Here is a 23,400-nt window from a genome sequence, read left to right as displayed (position 1 = left end):
TGGATTTGGCATCACGAGGGCAGAGCGTTTGTTTCACGGTTCTACGAGAATAAATGTTCTTCCTAGAGAAAAGGGGTTGTGAGTGGACCTAGTCCTATCTTCATGGTCTGCATTTCTTTCTTGTATTTTGAGCACTAGTTTAAAACTCTTCTTCGGCGTTCCAACGGTCTTCCAGACCACTGGATAGATGAGGAGGATTATTGTTGTTGATGATGATGGCGAGGGACAGAAGCAACAACTGCATGCATTCATACAAGTCTGCATTTGGCAAGCAGGTTGGATAAAACTAGCGCCCATGCAACTGATGGGGGCCTACTATTACAATAATGCTGTTGTTTTTGTTGATGACTGTCAAGCCAACGCTGCCCTTGTCACTGGCTCACAAATGTGAACTTGCCATTTAAAAATGAACTAGAAACACATCTTATCTCGAAAACGAGGCAATGCAGTAAAATCAATTTTATGAAAAGCTCATTTTGAGAAGTTGGAAAGTCACTTGTTCGAATAGGATTTTAAGACTTTTAAGTAACAACCTTACAATCAAATGGCACAATCTGTTCAGGGACTCATTGCAGTTTTTGAAGAAAAAAATAGTTCCGTGCTGAATACCGGTTTTTAATGCAACTCTTCTTTGTTACCTGGGAGCAGTTGCTCAAAGGGTTATCTCCATTAAGTTTAAAAATTAAGGCGTTAAAGGTATAGTCTTAATCACTTTTGGGAGTTGTTAAAATGAAATCCGTGTTCCAGTGTCCTAGTATTCCATCCAATATCTATTATATCTCAGAGCTCCATAATGCACTGCTGTTCGGGTGATCCAAGATGGCGGATAAGAAGAGGATTGCCGTAACAGGACAATATCCAAGGTAATCTTTTAATTTGATTTGCTAGTGTCTCGAAGGAGCGATCTAAAGATTGTTGCAAGTCTTAAGTTATTCCAAGTTATTTCATTGGGGCTTCGAATAACTGCTTTTATGCATTAATGCCGGGTTTAATTAAGGTTTTAATAGTTTATTAAAAAGTAAGGCCTGTCTGTGGCTTATTAAATTTCATCCAGAGACTCTAGTAGGTTAGAGATCCAACTGATCAACAGTTGACACCATTTATTAAAAGCTGAATTGCACTGCGGGAAAGTACTTTACGGTTGAAGTGTATATGACAGCTTTTTCTTTATTTACTCAATTGAAACGACATGGTTTTCTGAGATAAAAATAATTTGTAAAATCCCATACTGATTTTCAAAAATCAGAATTTTCACTTCCGGTATGGTACAAAACCGCGCTAGTAAGGAAACTGGGAATAGCAGAACTGTGACGTCAAAACAACAAAAAAAAATTTTTTCAGGCCCGAATTTTCCTTTTTTAGATTCAGAAGTTGCTGAAACTACTTCTGAAATGCATTGTATTTGTTTGCAATGATGAAAATAGACAAAGGAACAAGGTTATCCCTGAAATTTTCTGCGTTTTTGTTTTGATGTCACAGTTCTGCTTTCCCCGGTCTCCTTACTAGGCTAAGCGCAGTTCTGTACCCAACCAGTAGTGAAAATTCTGATTTTTAAAAGGCTAAGGGACATGGAAGGAAAATCTTTATGGAATTTTTCTAATGGCAGACATATTTGCGGCGGCCATTTCTTTCCCCCTACTCGACCTGCTAAACGATTTCCGTGGTGTAAAATTCTGAGCCAATCAGAGTTAGGCTCATAAATCTCCAGAACCAACATGAATGGAACACGCAAAGTACTTGCGTGTTGTCCACATAAACACAAGTCAAATAGGACAGTTTCTTATTCTAACAGTTGGACTGGATCTAGCATTAAATGGAGGCTAACGTGGGCAAATTAATTTGCATTTGAAAAGATTTGCCAGCATTACCCTCCATTTCATGCTAGATCCAGTGCAGCCGTGAGAATTCGAAAATGGTCTATTAATGGTGGGCAATAATATGGAGAATGCGATTAAGAAAGGTTGTGAGATTTGCAGTATGAAAAAGTCGAGAAGACACCAGGAGGATGCAATAAAGTATGTTGTGGCCGAGAAGACACGTGATGTTTTCGTCAATTTACTTGCACGATTTGGAAAGTCCTATCTTTATGTAGCCTTGCTTGTGGCTCTGTGTGGTGTTCTTCTGAGATGAACACCACCACAGAAAAGGGGGGAGTTGAAAGCACTGACCCCTGGTGCGCACCCCCTGCACGTGCAGCGGCATTTTGCACTCTTTGGGTTTTAGATATTTGGAACCGTACGAGGCAATCCAAACAAGAGGCTATTTATACAATAATCGATTCTGCTGGTCATGAAGGCATGAACAAGAGTTTCTGCAGTATCTTGTGAATGTGTTTCCTAATTCGCCGGTTATTGTGAGGGTGATGAAACGGTGTGCCACAAGTCTTCGTAATATGAGTCTCCATAGAAAATCTTTCATCGAACCAGGCTCCTACGTTTCTGACATGAGATGAATATGTTTTAGACCTTTTGCTTCCTTGCAAAAAATGCTGTCAAATAATTGTTGATTGTTGTAACTAACAATCTATATCAGTGTTTTGCTTCTGTTACTCATTAGTATCACCCAACTAGTGAACTAATGCAAATCCTGCATTTTGATTGGCAACACTACTAGAGGACTGTTAGTAATAGTCCTCGAGTAGCGAAAAGTGTGACGCTTTCTATCTTTTTATTCCCAAATAAGTATTACTTCAGCTTGCATTTGCTAACTTTATTATTGGCTTTTCTGTCCGACTAGTTGGGTGATACTAAAACAATTAGACCCTTCGCCCTCAAGGGCCACGGGTCAATAGCCCATTCGGCTTCGCCTCATGGGCTATTGACCCGTAGCCCTTGCGGGCTACGGGTCTAATTGTTAAATATACTGGAGTTGTTTCGGGTTGTGGTTTGATCAACTGTTGTGCTTCTCTTATGATATCCAAACTTTATTCAGGGATTGTGAAAGTAGATATGCGCACACTAAGTCATGAACCACCAAGCATATAACGAGCTTGAGGACCGTACCGATACTAATGGCAAAATGAATGCACAATGGCTAGGGAAAGGTTTCTTCTTTATACAATGAAAGAAGGATATAGAGTGGAAGCTTTCCCTTCAGTTGATTACCAACACATTTTTATGGTGCTGGTGTATGGTATAATTAAAGTGGAAGAAAAAATATAGCACGGAAAAAGTGCTCTCTCAGGTGACGTTCGAATTTATTATAATTGTCAGTAAAGCATAGCAATGTGAAGACAGTTAAAATAATCATGGTCTTAAACTCGGGGTTAATGATTTATTCTCTTGACGGGAGTAAAAAGGGAAGAATTTTCATTGGGTCTTTGCGCCTCCCTTTTGAGAGGGGGTTATTTTTGGGATTGAAACTTAGTGATCTCAAACAATGTCAACTTTTTGTTTACTTTTATTTCTGTCAAACAACTAGATCACAAACTTATGATGGCTTCACATGTGCCAGAAAATCAGAGACTGATGTCTCAATCTTTTAGAAACCAACTGGTCTGATCTTCATTTCAGCTTTTTTAACGGAATAGTTGTATCCTTTCCAAGAGTGCCAGTTGACTCCATCTCCAAATGAAGAGTGCTGGCCATGGTGATAACGACCGTTTAGGTTTGACTCGTGACAACTCGTATACCACCAAGCACCTTTATACACCACTGCACAGTTACTCGAATCCTGATCATTATCCTTGTCCTTGGTAGAAAAGGCAGCATCACGCTGGAAAGATAACGAATCACCAGCAGTTCCTGAAAACATTTAAAGTATATATTGTAAAGGTACATGTAATAACGGATAACCAATCAATCTCCTTCTCGCGGCTCTCATTAGGAGATATTTTCTAAACAGAATCGCTTGATTCTAGAAATTTCCTATTCAAATGATAAGTTCCTTTTTAAGAGGTTGAACGAAGTCGGAACAAAATGGAATGCGATAGTGGTTGTAAGGTTTGAAGAATCCGGCAGATTATATGAGTGTTGTTCTTTTAACTGTTCTACCAGTACTAAGAAATCGTTATGTATAATAGACCACAAATGAAGATACACAGCTTTAGTTTACACCTATATTTCGGCCGCACAAAACGGCCTTCTTCAGGGTGATTAGAAACCGATACACAAGAACGTTAACTACACGCTACTTAAGCTGCTAAATGTACACCTATTTCAATTACTTGCAAAGCAGCCTGCACCTTTTTGGCTTGATATTTTATTGCCAGAGCAGAAAGTGTAGCAGTCTAAGGGCGGATTTAGGGGTGATCCCAGCGGGACCCCCCCCCCCCCCTTCCTTTTTGCCCAGGATTTTTTTTTTTTTTCTTGTAAACGTGTGTCGGATGGTACTTCGAGCTTTGTTACTTAAATATATTTTCTTTAATAAGCATTGTTTATACGAAAATATATCGAACGTCGTTCGAATCAACGGCCCTTATAAATTATTGTAGCTTCAAACCGACAAACTGAAAGATGTTACGGGCGTCGCATTTTATTCCGTAAAAAGATGAAGGAGGCTGGAGACGAATGACTGTTCTACAGTGTGTCATACATACAGTTGGAAATTGATTTTATCAAACCGAATAACTGCCGTGAAAGATTTGGAAAGTTGTACCAGTAAAGCTAGGTTTTTTAGGTATGATACCTTAAAAATGGCCAAATTTTCGATGACTTTCACAATTTTTTATAGTGGCTTTAAAGTTGTATTATTAAGTTGAGATGAACGCCACAATGAAACTTTTTGGGAAAAATTTGTATTTTTGTGATGATTTGCTGTTTTCTAAGGCCACATGGCTGGTTGCTAGGGCCAATGGGTCTTGTTTAGAGCTGAAAAACGATCCCCAAAAGCTTGTTTCCGTCCGGAAAAAAGGCTCTTCGTGACAAAGGACTCTTCCTGTTGCATATACGAATATATTTATGGTGGGATGATTGAGCGAGCCTGCGGGCATGATGAACTTTGATAATTTTCTTTACGCTGCGAAAATCCTAGCCGTTGGATCTGCAAAATTCACATATTTCTCGGCTTTCTTTCCTGTTTTCCATCCATGCCTAAGTTTCGCTCAGTCGGGCGTCCTAAAAGAAGGTTTTCGGGAAATCAGTATATGAAACTAGAGAAAGAGAATCTGAAACAATGACATGAGGCCCTGAGAGGGTAAATTCCGACAAGCGACATGGCCCAATAAGTAGCGACAGCACATAAAATGAAATTCCGACAAAAGACATCCTTTCCCAGCAAAATTCCGACAGTGACGTCAAGGCCGAGAATGAGCCAATTAAACCCCGACACGAGTGATTTTAAAATTCAAACAAGCGAATTTCGGTGACACGAAACAGGGGCACCCAACGGGAATACAGTTTAAAACCACTTAAACATAGCATTGTTAAACGTATTTTAGTATTTGAACGGTAGATATAGGCATATTTTTATCCCCTAAAAGTTTTTCATCTGTTCGGATTTCCAAGCTGAAAGTCTAGTGATCCAAAAATTATAGGGATCAAAACTTACCTTTTCGAAAATTTCAGCCAGAAAAAAGACTCCCGAAAATTCTAGGTGACCTTTTTAGGGTAAAATAAATCCGTTCACAAGATCTACGTACAATGTACTGACTGCATAATGGCGACTTCAGTTTCGGGCTGTCAGATAACTTTTTCCAAAGAAAGGGATGTGCTTCAAGTCTCAGACACGTTTGCGAAAACTGCGGCTGGAAACATGACTTTTTTACATCCAAAAAGCGAAACCTTAAGCAATGAGGTGAACAGACGTCTAGTGTATTCCACGTGGTCTATAGGAAAAGGTTACAGTAAAGCTAAAAAATTCTGCACTTTGATGAATATGCCTGCATCCCAACAGCAAGGGCATATCAGAAAAAATGTAAGAACAGTGGAAAACATGTGAAAATTATTGTCAAGAACGTCAGCATGTCCAGTGCTGAAAAAGAGATCAGGGATGCCCAGGGAGCCAATGAAAATGATGTTGTGAAATGTGGTATTTCCAGTGATGGTACCTGGCGAAAACAGGGTACACTTCCCTGAATGATTGTGTCATTGTCGTGTCAATTATTCTGTAATGGAAATGTTAGAATTTGGGTTGTTTGATGCCATCAGCCACTTCAACATTGGAGATAGAATTGTTTTGCTCTTGCTTAAGAGGATTAAAAATCAACCTGGGAAAATGCACTGAGCAAGGGTGCAGATGCCTTCGCTTGGATCGCATTCGTAGCGCAGAGTACAAAAAAAAAAAGGAAAAAGAGGAGAAAGGTCCTAAGGGAACTAAAAAAGTAAAAAAAAAAAAAAACAAGAACCAGTAACAGAGGGTGTTTCCTATGCTGCTGGTGCATTTTGACAAACTTTCTTTGCTCAAAGGATGACGAGAGACTTGCGGACCAATTAACTTATTTTGAAAGGCCTTTTTTTCTCGCAAAATGAATTTTGATAAAAATGCGAGTACCTCAACATGTCTAGTTCAAAACGCATTTAAGATAATTTCATGGAATTTTCTGTACACAATTATGAATAATGCTTCTGTGCAATGAAACTAAAAGAAATTTAAAGCCAAGAAACCCAACCTTGGGAAGACACATTTGAGTCAAATTATAGTTATTGCTGTTGGTTTGAAACCTGAAAAATGAGGGGTTTTAGGGCATGGTCATGTTGCTATGACAACAAATGATGCCCAAAATATTGCCAAAATAACTTTTCTCACTGAGTGTTTTCTCTTAAAACTCTAATAAAAATAATTGAAGCAATGCAAAGATTTTTTGACTTTTAACTGAGGTATCATACTACCTTAATTAATTAATTAATTAATTAATTAAAGAAATAGAGAAAGGAAAGCAGCGGTTGTCAAAGGAACGATCCCATTGACACTCGTAAACCAGGTGAGTAGTAACTGTAGGTTACATTTTATTGCCTTCCTGATCATAAGAAAATTTCTACGCGATTTACAATATACGCAATTTTCGATCTATTTAGCCACATTTTATCTCCGCAGATGGCCGCACTGCGCGACAGAATCCAGGTTATTCGGTTCTGCAAACCGCCTACTTGAGTTTTAGTCAAAAAGCAAAATGAACGAAGAAAATATTAAGCAATCAATGTAGCGGCTGCAACTGTACATGTATCTTAACTCAGCGAGTAACAAACTTAGAGATTTAGTCTTTGCTTTAAGTAGAAATTTACTTTAACTACACGTCCATTGAAGTGATCTATTTAACTTTACAGAAATTTCTTCGGCCCCCTCTTTCTGGAATTTCTGGATCCGTCCCTGAGCAAAGTAAATAAATTAAGTCGTCGTGAATTTCCTTGAATAAAGCCTGGATTTTTCTGAGTAGTTGCTTTCAAAACTGTGATGATCTTGCTCCCTTCAATTATTTTACACAAGCGACTAACCAAAAATTAAAGAGAACAGTGTCAATTAGCATAGAAAAACACTGCTCTGGCTGTCTCTCTTTTATGATATGGAACCGGTATTGCTATGTATATCGTAGAATCTTGATTGTGATACACGTTTGGAAAATTACATACCCGAGTAAGTTCCAAGGCTCAACTGGTAGTCGGTCTTCTCGCTACTCACTGCAAACATGTCATAGGCAGCATAGGCAGTTTTGCCTTCTGTGTCTTCCAACTCAACTCGAAGCGTATTCTTCACCAATTTGGTCAGACGATGGATCTTGTCCAATCCCAGCCAATACTCGCCACTTAGGTTACCAAAGCCTATTTTGTAGTCAGACCAGCCGCGGTAAAAGTCAACTGATCCGTCCAGTCTCTTTTGGAACACCGTCCATCCCCCACCAGCTGTTGCCTGGTCACAAAACACATCAAAGGCCCCTGAACCATCAGGATCAATTGTATAAACACCACTGTTCCTTTCACCAGATTTGTACAGCTCAGCACAGTTCCTCCCGACTGTTTGAACAATTAACAAGGCATTGAAAATTCTATTAAAACTGTAAGAAAAAGAAATATATTTCCACCAACGTGTTCTAACCCCTCTCACGTGTTCTAACACCTACTCGACTAACCCGTTTTCGGCTCATTTTCTACAACACGTTCAATCAATCTTTTATTGATTGAACGTGTTGTAGAAAATGGGCCGAAAACGGGCAAGACAAATGGTTGTTTACGTGTCAGGTAACTTAACTTACAAGTGGGAGCCGAAATGTTTTCTCAATGTCCTTCTCTTGCGCATTGTTGCGGTTTCCTCCACTCACCTGACTTTCTGCAATTACGAATTTCTTCGGCTCGGGAACTCAAAGTTCTCGGCGGCTAAGGCCGGGCGACTAAGTAACTCATCACTAATTTGACGGTTTTTTCGCGCATTAACGTTTGCTTGAGTGCAACTGATAAAGCACACTTTTGAGGGACAGTTGATTCTCCATCACGCCAAGCTTACCCATACCTTCAAGAGTACACATGTTGTTAGCGCCTTTCAGTGTGTCGATATTACTTTGTATTTGAATGAGTTGCTTCTTCATTTGTTTCAGCATAGCTTCGATCTTTTCAGTTGATGATCCAGCGTAAAGTTGTTACAATGCTGAGTAGCTGTCTTTAGATTTGCAGCAGTATTTCCCGACAAAGCAACGGGTTGGTTGACGATTGAACAACGCATAGAGCACCAACTCAAAACAAAATACATTGTTAAAAAAAAGACATTTCGACAACTGATCGAGGTTCGACCCACAACCAACTTAATTCTTCCTGCTAAAACCACAGGGGGCCCACACAATCGGATTTGTAGCCGATTGTTATTTTATGGTAAATGTACTGGATTTACCGTTTGCTTCACCTATAGCGATATATCGTTAACTTTGTATGTAAATCAATGATAAATAAACGTTGAATTACCTTACCTGTGGTTTATATTCGTCCTTTTACCTCAAAAGCGGTTTTTTGAGCGATTTTGAATGAATTTGAGTTCGCCGTTGACTGTTCCATATATAATATGTATATAATATGTAATACGTATATCTAAAATGTTATTCAGTTTATCGTTACACCGAAGATGACGGAGGTCCGTGGAAGCATGTTTGCAAATTCTTTCGGAACATCAAAACAGCATTTGGATTGAAACAAGAGGCCACATTCGGCCTATCCTCTGGCCGATTTTTATGTTTATACGTTCTTTTTAAGAAATGCTAGGATGAAGTTGAATCATCTTTGCTAGTGTTTTTTTTCTTTTTGTAAAAGTAAATAAGTAAGAACTTCAAGTCAACGAAGCCCTAATGAAACAAGTTCGTAGATGTAAATATTATAGACATTAAAGAGGATTAAAGGAAAAAGAACTTGCAATACCTTGAAGGTAAAAGTTCATAATAAATTATGTATTCAAATTTTATTTTGACAGCCTCACAAATGTTTCTTAACATTGGAATACTGACACTACAGAAGAAACAGGAAGTCATTTTTGCGAGCAAATGTATATTATAGGTCGAACATTTACTAATATATTTTATACAATTATCCTGGAAATGTATATGGGGGAAGGTTGAATCACAGATCATCACCCCTGTATTTTTGGCATGAAGATTCACTTTCACCTTTACTCCACAAATGGTGACATATTTTGGTAAATAATTGATTGTAAGATGCCTTTTTATACATAAGTCATGGTAGAACTTAGTCCCAATGTTCACAATAGCAGCTAATGTATTAGAATCCCAGTAACTGCAGGCTTGTTGATGGAGTAACACAATGAATATAGTGCCAGTGCAAAACACTGCTTACAAGGACAAAGGTGTTGTTTCCAGCAATATCAAGATTAATTTTAGCAATTTTTACTCCTGTTACCTCAAATATATCACTGGTCTGATACAAACTTTGAATATAATTCTTATAGATGGTAGTTCTAAAACGACAGATGTCCCTTGAGGGTGACTGTTAACACACATCTCTACCATGAAAATCAAATTACTTTGAAAGTACCATAATTTATTACAATAGATTCCAGCAACAATGCATCCTACTGCTAAAACGAATGAGGTATATAGTTTTGATCCATAAGCGATTCAAAAACTCCAAACAAAGACATAAAGTAAGGGTATCCCTCAATTGCACTATTACCATGAACATTTCCAGTGTAGCTCTCACTGTAAGAAACCTGGTAGGTAGTATCAAACACACTTAACATTGTTGTTAACTCTGCCAACATTAAAAAAGACCTACCAGCTGACTGCGACAACCTTATAATTGATTACCAACATCCGTGATTTGTATTACATCATTAGGACAGTTAATCCCCACATTGTTGTGGTAAATTAAAGAACTCAATTCTTCACAACACGCTGTTGTCCAACACTTTGACCAAATACTGTAACGTTGCCTTGGCTGTAAGGTGCTCTTACAGTTTTAATGGGGTCCACAATGGGACCAGGGTTCTCCTCTACATTGAAACTTTTAGTTTAACCTTACAATAATTAACTCTATGGTTATGACTCCTGAAAAGTGACGAAGGCAAACACATATAAACAAAGAATAATTTTTAACTTTCTGCATCTCTTTAAAACTTCTTCGATGCCATTTAGATTTAAATTTAACATAGCGATGAATTTTAGATGATACTGGTGTATTTTTTCCGAATTTCAAAAGAGACAAACGCTTTCAGCCTCCGATTCTAATCTTCGACAGCCGCTTAAGCTTTTTCACTGGTATTCCACTTGGTTCACAATCCCGTCTGGACACGGCGTTAGAATAAATTGTTATTGTTGGCGTAAACAAACATCTCATAACAAGACCTGATTAACTTTATTGGTGCCGTTTAATGATTTTGTACACCTGAATGTATCCGTTTCACTTCTGGGAGCTATGCTTGTTAAAAAGGGACAAAACATTAAGATGTGCTATTTACACAATAAGAATGACATACATATATCAAGTGCTTATACATGTACATCAAAACTGTTATACATACATCAAGACTGTTTTACATACATCAAAATTCGCCATATACATATCAAAGCTCATATTTACATGTTTAACGATGCTACACTTACATCAAGATTATCTGATATATTTACATCAAGATTCGTTAGCAATATGTACATCAAGTTTCCAGAGAAATATACATGATGATTCGTGATACTTTCCATCGAGTTTTAAACACATCAAAATGCGTGATAACATACACAGTATGACTTCTAACGTCCGTGTCTTATTGATCTACATCAGTCGTGATATCTGTATGCATCAAGATTTGTGATATATACATGGAGATTCGTGCACTTTTTACACGAGGACGAGAATACCGCTGGATTTAAAGAGCGAGGGGTGGGCAGCCTAAAGGCCGGAATCCGGAATCAGGAAACCAGAATTATCCAAAAATCGCGAGAACTACAACAACTTGCCCACTCCTTGTACGCTCTGCTATAATTCTCACACTCAAGTATTTAACTCTGAGGGAATGTAAACTGTAAGAAGGATCTGACCTTGTTATTCTGGATATAAAGACGTGAACATGGTGATGGCATCATCAAGCTAAGGCAGTCCACATTACAATAAAGGGAACTTAAAACTTGTTTAATTCATTTTCATTGCTTTTTCACCTGCCTTGGTACAAAAATGCCTCTTTTAAAGGAACAAGGCGCCAGGGAGGATGTGTTGCGTAAGTGATGGACGATTGACAATCTTGGCAAAATTAGCGATTTTGGCGATATTTTGCCAATTTCGTCAAATTAGTTCATCCATTGGTATTGACACCACCCGAGTGAACATTGGCGATTTTGGCGATTTTGGCGATTTTGACAAATTCGGCAATTTTGGCGATGTTTTGCCAATTTCGTCAAATTAGTTCATCCATTGGTATTCACACCACACGGGTGAACATTGGCGATTTTGGCAAATTTGGCAATTTTGGCGATGTTTTGCCAATTTCGTCAACTTAGTTCATCCATTGGTATTCACACCACACGAGTGAACATTGGCGATTTTGGCAAATTTGGCAATTTTGGCGATGTTTTGCCAATTTCGTCAACTTAGTTCATCCATTGGTATTCACACCACACGGGTGAACATTGGCGATTTTGGCGATTTTGACAAATTCGGCAATTTTGGCGATGTTTTGCCAATTTCGTCAAATTAGTTCATCCATTGGTATTTACACCTCTTGGGTGAACATTGGCGTTTGGACAAAATGGGCAATTTTGGCGATGTTTTACCAATTTCGTCAAATTACTTGATCCATTGGTATTTGTACCACGCGGGTGAACATTGGCGATTTCGACAAATTCGGCAATTACAGCTGTCATTTTACGGTTCCGTTAACTACACTTTTCACGAATGCCCTTAAACCATTTTCATTCATCAGCGTTACAAATTCTTGCTGATTTTGGGGCTCATTTGTCGCAATTCAAGCACACTTCGAACAGACTTGTTTATTTTCGTCTTTCACCCCTTATTTTCCGGTGCGCCTGTTAAATGACATGACAATTTGAAAAGGCTTTTCAGCTTTGCTTTCCCTCCCATCTAACACACTCGCGGCTTCCCCTTCTCCACTTTTCATACAGACATAATTTCTTCAAAGAAACGTGAAGTGAAAATAAAAAAATGGGTGAATAAATCACAAGAGAAAAAAAAAGCTTATCGGTGAAATCAACGGCTTCACGGAATACCCTGCCGCGTCGAAGCTTTACACTAAATGGGGTGGATACGCGGGTACGCAGATACGCATTGGAGACGCAGAGCTTAGTGGATACGCAGTATTTCTCCCGTCTGAGGCGCCAAACAAAAAGAGGGAGGGACATTGATGTATATGTATTTCTCGTTCATAAAGCACGATGATCGAGCACAAACAATGATGTTTCTTAAAGCGTGATCAATCTCCTTGTCGATTGTCACACCTATCAGAATTATCGATATCCTTGGCAGAATGAATTTAGGGGCGAGATGTTTGAAATAGATAGCAAGCATGAAATGGGTACGCTGCACCTGGTTTCCATACAACAAAATCTGACTTTTAGGATTATCAGTTGTCGCGCCTTTGGAGCCAAGATTTAGGACAGCACTTAAGCTGCAACTAATGTTCTTTGTTACCTCTGCATGTTTTTCCGTCTCCAATGTATCCTGGCTTGCAAGTACAGGTGTAAGAGCCAAGAGTATTGGTACATGAGGCATTAGCGTCACAAATGGACGGCGAAACCGCGGTACATTCATCAACGTCTACAGCAAAAGACAAAGTCATTTTTAGTCAGACGAAGAAGAAGGATTCAAATTGTGGAAGATAAGTGGTGCTATTGTATCTGATGATGATGATCGATGATGATCACATGCACCACACCCGAAACACGAAGGTATTTCACATATCGGTATAGGAGTTCTAAAATTAGAAAGACACGGGACAGGGTACAATACAGATGGAAGCTCCGGGTAATGAGCTCCTGATGATCGATGATTGTGTGTGACGATAATTCCAAATTGTGAATAATCTTTTCATCTTTTCCGACACTGAACTCTTATGAAACAACATGACTTCCTGTACTTCACAGTGGCACTGTTGTTATAACACTATTAGTAAAAGAAATGGAATTCTCCTGTCTCCTGGCGTGAATGGAACCATGATTTTCCCGCCGTTTGTCATGTTTGCCGGTTGCTGCTTGCCGTTTCAACGTGAAAGAGAGAATTTTCGCGTTTGCTGAATGCGCGGAAATTTCTCCTCGTTTTTCTTCTACAAAACAAGTTGTTTGTGAAAAAGGAACCCCAAAACCATTTTCCGGTAAGTCAAACAAGGAAAAATGTAGATCGTTCATAACTGACTCCTAGCAATTTTCTTCGGGAACTCACGTTCTCTCTCTGTTTTCTGACAAAGCAGCTCTATTGAAACTCGCAAAATGTGACTGGTAAGGATTATCATTTTATATAGCGTCTTTTTCTACCAGCAATGTTTACAAAGACTCCCGAATTTTTGTTTTTGTTTTTGTTTTTGTAAGTATCAAAATACTCAGGTTTACAGAGGCCATTCAGAGTTGCCTTGGGTCACGTGAAGCTTAAGTCACAAGCCTCATTCCGTTTAACGTGAAACGTGAAACGGCAAGCCCACGTTTGCCGTTTCATGCAAACGTATGCTAAATCTCTCTAATGTCACAAACCTTATTCCGTTTTACGTGAAACGTACGCGTGATGCTAAATTGCTCTAATGTCTTGGCCGTAACATGGCAATTCTTGAAACATCAATTAACCAATTTTGCCTCCAAATTTGTTTGTCTAGATTACTAGAGTTTTGATTCATTCAAAAGTTTGATGGATGTTGCATCTTTGGTGCGAGATGTTTATAAATACCAAATTCGGGCTTCTGACCAATTTATATGGGGGAAATCAAGAGTTCAGATAAAATTGACACCTTTGAATTTTGAACCCGCGATAAAGCACCACATCGAGGCAGAATGCGAATGGTGATAATAAGCATAGAAACAAGGATAACAAAATGGAACAGGAAGGAAAAGCAAAATTCTTATGACGAGAACAAGAGCGGGACGGATATGGAAGAAGGGAAGAGAACAGAAGAAAAGCTCGTGGAAAGTGCAACAGAACCCACCTCCAGTTTTCATGTCGCAATACGCGAGTACCGCCGTACCCGGTTTTATTGTCGACAGCCAGTACTTGGCGCTGACAACTTGACCTTCGCTCGCTTTTATTTCTTGGCAGGACACGGCTGCCAGTTCAGGGATAGAACCCAGGGGGACTGGAATTGAAAGATACATGGATCGTTAGTTCTCCAACTTTAATGGACCAGTTTCGCATTCTCGCGGTTAGATTGGATCTAGCATGAAATGGAGGCTAATGCGGGGGAAATAATTTGCACGTGAAAAGATTCCCCTGCATTAGCGTCCGTTTCATGTTCGATCCAACCCAACCGTTAGACTACGAAACTGGCTTATTTAAGCTTTGTCACAGAGATTGACTAGTAGCTCAAATTCGGCGACTCCGGCGTCAACTTCAGCTTCGCTTTCGGCTTCGAACTTTTGAGGCAAAGAACACGAATGGATAGTTTCCCATGCATTTTTTTTTTTTCGCTCAACGAGTTGCAATTACTTGAACGGCGTGAATCAGTTGTTTTCCAGCACATGAAACATGACACCGTTCCACATTTGCACAGTGTTGTATGGCCCGTCTACACGAGCAATTTTTAATGTGACCATTTTTATTTGCCGTAAATGGTTTGATCCCAGGAGTCATATCATAATTAAGTAAAGTCCGATCGTCCGACTGCTCGTGTAGACGAGGAAATTTGGCCAATTTTTATGTGACAAATGTATTTGCTGAAAAGCTGGCGTGTTTTAGCTTTTATGTGACAAATGAAAATTGGCAAATACGAAAAATTGCTCGTGTAGACGACTCGTCCCATAAAATGTGGCAAATTGCTGCCTCTTAGTGGAGAACGACCAGGCAACCTCGCCTTGCTGCTTTCATAAAGGCATTGCTGACGCACTTAACTGCGAATTGTCAGCTTTTATTTTTGTGCTTTCAACACCATCAATTGTATGTGTCACATAAAAAATTTCTCGTCTAGACAAGGCTTTATCAGAAAGAGTGTCAGCCTAGGGTGCTCCTTAGTCAAACATGTATCCCATTCACCTCTGTTTATGTCTCGTCTGAAATAATATCGGTCTGGATCAGGGACAAAATCCTCTGGTCTGGCTTCTTTGGTACGATTACTGAATTCACACCTGCGCAGAGACATCACAAAGTTTAGGCTTTGGCATCGAACATCTTCGCGGCAGATTAACGCACATGGTATTCCGATATTGGCGCGCATGGTTCTGTAGATGTGTTTCTGCAACATCCAGCCCAAGATGGACTCCTCCGATCCAGTCGCCGGGCACGTCTGAGTCTCTGCCACAGTGATAATTTGACAAAAGGCAACTAAAGTCGCCAACACAGAGAGAGGTACCATGTCCTTTTGGGTCGAGCACTCTGAAACGTTGGTGTTGAGAAATCTGAAAACGAATTCGTAATGCCGATTTGAAAATGGAAACTGTCATGACAGAAATATATATTTGAAGTGTGGGTTATCGTAGACCAATGAAGGCAGGCTATTGCTTCATTGTTTTTTTTTCAGGCAAGTAAAAAAAATTCTCTTAAGCCGCTGCTACACGTTGAAACTTTTAGCTGAAACTTATGTGGAACGGCGCTGCAAAGTTTCAGCAGGCGTTGCACCGTGTAACATAAAAGGTCGAAACTCGTTCGGGAACGTTGAAACTGGTCTTGAAATGTTGTTTACAAGGCCTCAGCCGGTTTCTGATTGGCTTACGCAGCGTAGCGTAACAACACCGAGAGAGACCAGTTTCAGGAAGTGGTGTTACACGGTGAAACTCCCGTTTTTATCACCACTGCTATTGCTGCGACCGTTGCAGAAGTTGAAAGCGGTTTTACTTTTCGTGAAACTTGTCTCGCAACGGAAGTTCAGAAAGTTTCATGAAACTGACCATGTTACACGATGCAGTGCCTCCTGAGTTTTGTTTCGCAGCGCCCTAGCACACAAGTTTCAGCTAAAAGTTTCAAGGTGTCGTAGCGGCTTTATATATTGTACTGAAAGCCTCGACTAAGTATCTTTGGCTTGCACCTGGGAAGACCTTAGTCAGCAATGACCAGAACCAGGTTGCTGACCAGCGGTATTCGTTAAAACAATGGTTTGCGGGTGGTGCTCAGTCTCGCGGTCGCAGAAAACCTGGTTGTGGTCATTGTTATTTAAGGTTTTTCTTGCACCTTACGTCATGGCGGCCATGTTACAGTTGTAAACAATTTCTCAAATCCCATAATACACCTCTTCTACCCCCTTCCCACCCCGCGCCCCCCCCCCCCCCCAAACTTTTGCATAATCATTGTTTTCGATTTCTCTTGGGACATGAAATCTTTTAGCAATTTGGCTCTATTATTATGCAATACGCGAGCGACATTTTGCTTTTGTTTTGTACACCAACATGTCCGTCTAATCACGTGAGTGCAAGCCAAGAATTGCTAACTGTCACGTGACATGGCCTTGCGATCGAGTTTGCAGTCTCTGCGGTTCAACTTTTGACGGCTGATACCCTTCTTGTGGTAAGTGATTTACCGCAGTGTTTTTCATCTTAAAATTCTGTAGTAAATCACGTTTAAACCTAAAAGTTATGTCTCGTAATGCTTTAACTATTGAATCAACACATTTTTGTTGATCACTTGCACATCCTTGAGGGTCTTGAGGACGCTGACTCAGTTGAATTAAAGCATGTAAAATAAAAAGGTCTATTTTTGCCACAACAGCAAACCACTAAGGGCTAACCGGGGTTTGAAGTTTGCGGTCGACTTTGAAAACAGGATGTGTGTGAAATGTCCCTACTTTTTAGGACGGTTCCTACTATTGTTATTGCGCATTCGTTCTGCGCATCTCGGGATACTCGGGTTTCCTATGGGTGGTGCTTACTAATACAGGGATATTGTTGCACGGTCTAAAACTATGCGGAGAAAGCTGAATTTAGCAAGTGCTGTCGGTATCCAAAAAGAAAATTGGAGGGGTAACCTTGCATTTTTCAGAGATAATTAATTAAGCTCCAATTTGGAAAAGAACGCCATACATTGCTTTGTATTTTAAAGCTTTTTACAAATATTGCTGATCAGTTATCTTTGAAAAATGCGTGGTTACCCACAAACTTCTTTTTGGATTTCAATAACACTTGTTAAGGTCCGGTTATCTCGCATATTCATACACCGCGCAAAAATACCGTTGAATTAGTAGGCACCGTCCTTAAAGTGCCTATCATCTCGACACACTTTTCCACTTTATTTTTTCTCCGATATCGTCCCAAAGACATCGTGTTGTCTTTAGAACCTTTTGATTGAAATTTCACTTTTTATTGGCTTTGAAACACGGGAAAGTGGTCATACTTTGATCCATAACCGATCGATGAAGGGGAATTGGTGGGTCACATTCCACAGGTCACTCGTTGCAGGGTCTTGCAGGTCATTGTTTTACGTTTTTGAAAGCAACCTAAAACCCTCAATTTAGCTAACCCTAGGCCTAAAAACCAACCTTAGGCCTAGGGTTAGCCAAATTGAAAATTAGGTGACCTGAAACGAGTGATCTGTGGAATGTCACCTGTGTTTTAGACCCGCCGAAGGGGAATGGGTTTGATACCGGGTTGACGTCACGAACTCTCGCGAAGCGTCTAGAAAGTAACGCTTGTCACGCAATACTATTTTTCGTAACAACGTCACAAATAAATTTTCATCGGTGTTTTCAAAGAACTATCTCAATGCAAAGAAGTTTGTGACGTCAACGCGGTATTGAGCCCATTCCCCTTTATTGCTCAGTTATGGATCAAAGTATGACCACTTTTCTCGTCTTTCAAAGCCAATAAATAAGTGAAATTTCAAGTAAAAGGTTCTAGGAACAACACGATGCATTTGGGACAATTTCTGAGATTTTAGTTCTTTCCTTTTTCAGCGCAAAATACTCATATGCGTTCTGGGCTAAACGAGGCAAAAGAAAGCTTAGAGAAAAACGACACGACATTTCAGGCTATTTCCTGTGCCATTCGGGAATAAGGTGTGTTTTGTTCCAATTGAACAGTAAAAGTTGAGTTTTTTTCCTGGTAGTTTTCCGGGGTTATTAGTCACACGTCACGACATTTTTTCATATTTGGAAAGTAAAATTTAGGTGGACGTCAATCAAAAGTTTCTCGGACGAATTCAACTGCCGCTGAGGGAACAGGAATGTTGTCATGGAAACATTGAATGACGTCCACCTCAATGTTATTTTCGAAATACGAAAAAATGTCGTTCAGGGGCGTGTGTGACTTATAACCACTTTAAATTTGTCAGTTGATAGCTGTTGAAGTTTCGCGTTAATTAAAAATTAGAAATATTTTTGAAGCTGCTGGCTAATATCAATTCTTTGTTTATTTTTTGGTTTTAAAGTTTTTATTTCCAAAGAACCGGTTCACACGTAATGTTTTGAAAGCTCTCAAATTGCACACGTCCCGTGCAATTTTGAGATCTTTCAAATTCATTACACGTGTCTATAAATCACGAAATTCCTTTTGGATCTCTTGAAAACGAAGCCAAGATGACTTGGAAACGTCGTCTATTATCGCCAATCTTTGTTGCGAAGAGATTGATATATCTGAAATTTACTCAACGGCTCTCTTCGTGGCATTTCCCTCAAGTTCCTCTAATTATCAGTGATTCATTGATTATTAATGTTGCGAAAGAGCCGACATTAGCTTATTTCTTATTGAGAGTAATTGAATGACATTTTAAAATTAATCTGCCGCAATTTGCTTTGAGAAACGTTTTGTTAGGATAAAGGAAAAACTCTCAAATTTTCAATGTTGCATTGAACTGAACTGCATGTTGAATTGCAGCATTGCTGCAATTTTCAAATGTTTCACTAATATCTGGTCAAGAGTGATTGAAGGATATTTTTTAATTAATTTGATTGGAATTTAGCTTTTGAAGATTGTTTCGTTAGGATAAAGGAAATGCTCTATCTTACTGTAAGAAATGGTTTTGTTTAATTAATGGTTCTTTAGGTAATAATTTCGTGGAATATTAATTTCTACATCCCGTTTTCACGTTTTTAATTTTCTGCTGACAATGTTTTTATAAAGAAATAAAATGTTTTTCCCCTGGAATAATCAATTACTAACGTCCTTTGTTACTGTTGTCAATCATGTAGAGCAATTGATGAAAGAGTGGACATTTAATTAACTAATTGCTTAAACAATTTTCCGAATCGCAGTTCGCAATTTATCGTCCTTATTCGAAAAGACAAGAGTGTCTTATATTTTCTTAAAAAGGCTGGGCGTCCTTCAATCTCGTTCCCAGGGCTTTTCTCTGTCAAAAAGCACTTCCTTGTCAGGTGTCTAAAGGCCAACTTTCAGGCCACTTTCGGCCACGTTATCAGCAGTTTTGCGTCTTTGCATGGGCCAGTTTTTTGCAATTGAAATCGTACATGTTTTAATACAATTCCTTTCTTATCAGGTGATGCACTCAATATCTTCTATTTCCTCAAAACCTGCTTTTGTAAATGTTGACCAAATGGATCAATTTTCCAGTACCTGTAAAGCGAATTTTGGAAATAATAACCTTCAAATTGCGTCTCCAATCCAGCGAAACAGTGGATCTTGGTAAACTTACAGAAAGGGACTGAAATGAAAATGCTGATATATTGTTAAAACTTTCGAAAATTTGGTTTTATTCGGCAAACGTAAGAAGAAAAATTTGCTAGCTGACGATACCTCTAGCTTCGACAGAGCCAACGAGTTTTGCGTCGTCATGGTGACATAAGGGACTAAAAGCGCTTTCCATTGGACAGAACTGACAGGCCAGACCAGGCATGTGAAAAGACTTACTCTACAACGCCTTATCCCCACGTTGTAATAATAATAATAATAATAATAATAATAATAATAATAATAATAATAATTTATTACTTATAGTGCGCCTGTTACATTAAGAGATGCTCACAGGCGCATTACAATATCGAAAGAAAAAATTTACAATATCGAGAGAAACTTAATATACCTTAATTACAAGTTGTTATAATATATTAAGCTCATTAAACTTATTTACAAAACCTATTTACAAAAGATAATCTATATATAAATAAAAATGAGTCGCATAGTTACTGTTTCTCATAGCAGCTGAATGCATCGCGGAAAAGATGCGTTTTCAGGAGGCGCTTAAAGGTGTTTACATTGTTCGCATTTCGTATTGCCTTGGGGAGACTGTTCCAGAGTTTTGGTGCCGCACATGTAAATGAGCGGTCACCAAGAGTGGTAAGACTCTTGAACGCAGGATACTTCAATAAGAGTGTGTCCGAGTTGGTTCTCAGGTTATATCTCCCAGGCTTTTTCAGTTCTATGAGTTCTGATAGGTATAGGGGTGCAAGGCCATTAAGAGTTTTATGTACAAGCAATAATATCTTAAACTGGATTCGGTAGCTGACAGGCAGCCAGTGGAGATTGTATAACGAAGGTGAAATATGCTCATAGCGGCTGATGTTACAGATGACACGGGCGGCCGCGTTCTGGACGCGCTGAAGTTTTTGTAGTTGGTTACCTTTCAACCCATAGAGCAGGCTGTTGCAGAAATCTAATCGATTGGTAACAAACGCATTCACTAAAGTCTGTGCGCAGTCAGAGCTAAGATATTTCCTTATTCTCCTAATATTGTAGAGATGAAAAAATGCAGATCTACAGATGTTATTAATGTGCGTGTCCATCTTGAGTTGGTCATCGAACCAGCAGCCTAGATTTCTTACTTTGCTGGCTGCTGTTGGCAAGTTGTTGTCTGGTGCCAATTACGATAAACTCGGTCTTGTCATCGTTTAGCTTTAATCTGTCTTGGAGCATCCATTTCCTTATATCCACAATACAACTTTGCATGGCCTCTAATGCTGCTGACTGCTCAAAGCCTGAGTCTGCGCTGAATGATACATACAGTTGTGTATCATCCACATAGGTATGCACATCAGGAAGGTGATGTTCGATGATTTTGAACAGTCTACTTGTATAGAGAACAAACAAAAGAGGCCCAAGACAGGAACCCTGTGGGACGCCGTACTTTGTATGGAACTTGGTCGATGTCTTGCCGTTGATGGAGATAGACTGAAATGAACACGTTCTAAAACACTTCGTCGTATTCTAAAACCGTCCAATTCTGGTAAAAATGATATGTTTTGCCGTCGTTTTTTCCAAATCTGTGCTGTTTTGGCACCACACCGTAAATATTGTTGATGAATCTCCACTTTTCTACCGAATGATTTATCTAGTTTGCAATACTTCGAAAGAAAAAAGAATATTTTTCCGGAGCATTTATCAACTTTGCAATATTTATCAAATTTTATCAAATCTTTGACTAAACAGTCACGCAAAATGACAGTAGAAATTTCCAACGTCTGCTCATAGAAGATCATAGAAAATGGCGACGGAAATTTCCAACGTCATTTTTAACAGAAGCTAGATAAAGCAAAATGACGGCGGAATTTTCCAACGTCATTTTTCACAGAAGATGAGGCAAAATGACAGCGGAAATTTCCAACGTCATTTTTTAAAAAAGATCAAGCAAAATGACGGCGGAATTTTCCAACGTCATTTTTGGCAAATAAAGTAAAACAAGACTACCTGAAGTGAAGATCTTCAACTTTATTGTCTAAGGACGAACTTAACTCCCACGGACTAAAAACGAGATATTTCACACACTCAGATTCTAAGCTTGAAGACAATTCACTATATAGACATGTAAAAGAAACCATACGAACCTCGAGTCGTTTAAGGGCTGCTCGTGGAACGTTTTCACCAAGATGACTAACATTTTTTCCCCGGAAAGACGTTAAATTATTACTCACTCTTGTTTTAATTGAAATGTAATTTTTATGTACAGTATTATGACAAATAGAAAGCTACAGTTAGTCCCTCCAGTCCGGCGTTGCAAACCAACAGAGAAATATGTCAATACTGAGGAAAAAAAGTTTTTTTTATTTCAAAATTGATTCTGCTCTCTGTCGTTAGCCACAAACTTGGCTCTTAATTGTCTGAGAACTATAGCACAAGTAAAACCGAGCGAACAAATATGAACATCGGTACTCCCATTGAAATCTGCAAATAGTTCTATTTGCTGCAAACGGCACACGCTAATAATGCTACATTCGTGCTTTGCATCGACCAGTATCAAATCACCAAATTCAATCTGTAAAAAAACATGAAATGAAAGAAATTTTATCAGAGCTACTTTTGGCTGACAATTAGTTTTTTTTTTCTTTTTAATGAAACATTCTCTCTCTTACCTGCAACCGTTCGCCTTTCTTGTCACTTGTTGAAGGGGAAATGTTCAGAACATATCCACGCTCTTTGCCATCCCGCTTGAGAGGACGGTCACGCAGTCATGAATACTATCAAAATCACTAGAGTGGTAAATCTGCCGTTAGAATTTTAAAAAGCGGGCTGCACAAAACTTGTCACGTGATCCGCGAAAGAAGTCGTCACATGACATAAAAATTTGTCACGTGGTTCGTGTAAGAGTGCGTTGGCGATCATGGCATTCAACAAGAAAGGAAGAATTTATGAAAGGGGAAAAGGCCTATCGGAAGAACTCAAAGGGCAGATTGTTGACAAAATTCTTGAAACTGGTGGCGATAGGATATCGGGAGCCTTTCCTGCAAAGTGGACGGAACTTGGCGACAAATTTGGTGTTTCTGGAAAAACGGCTAAAAACGTATGGCAAAAGTTTGTGCATGATGGTACGGTTAGTCCCAAAAAAAGAATCTCGGGGAATCTACCGAAATTAAGTACCGGAGATCTTCAACTGATAGAAACTATGAAAACCATAAAACCATCCACATCGTCCAAGAACATCAGAGAACAACTTCAACTACATGGAAATTTCCCAAGTGGTATTTCAACCAGCACTATTAACCGCGCAATTAGAGCATCTTTGAGCGAAGGAAAATGGAGTT

The 23,400-nt window shown here is 39.1% G+C and overlaps 1 protein-coding gene across 1 annotated transcript in view; it reads right to left on the bottom strand.

Annotated features, from left to right (window-relative positions):
- Positions 1-3,383: 3,383 nt before the first annotated feature.
- The window catches only part of LOC138003496 (microfibril-associated glycoprotein 4-like), a 27,718-nt gene continuing 7,701 nt past the window's right edge, over positions 3,384-23,400 (bottom strand). The window contains exons 2-6 of the mRNA XM_068849600.1: positions 15,543-15,904; positions 14,503-14,649; positions 13,005-13,130; positions 7,506-7,886; positions 3,384-3,743 (exon numbers count right to left, since the gene is read on the bottom strand). Of these exons, the coding sequence (XP_068705701.1) occupies positions 3,481-3,743; positions 7,506-7,886; positions 13,005-13,130; positions 14,503-14,649; positions 15,543-15,904 (1,279 nt within the window). The 3' untranslated portion in view covers positions 3,384-3,480. The remainder of the gene's footprint in view (positions 3,744-7,505; positions 7,887-13,004; positions 13,131-14,502; positions 14,650-15,542; positions 15,905-23,400) is intronic.

Source organism: Montipora foliosa, chromosome 5, assembly GCF_036669935.1.
Source record: "Montipora foliosa isolate CH-2021 chromosome 5, ASM3666993v2, whole genome shotgun sequence".
Classification (NCBI taxonomy): Eukaryota; Metazoa; Cnidaria; class Anthozoa; order Scleractinia; family Acroporidae; genus Montipora; species Montipora foliosa.
Note: the sequence above shows the minus strand (reverse complement) of the source record. Positions and strands in the feature narration are given on the sequence as shown.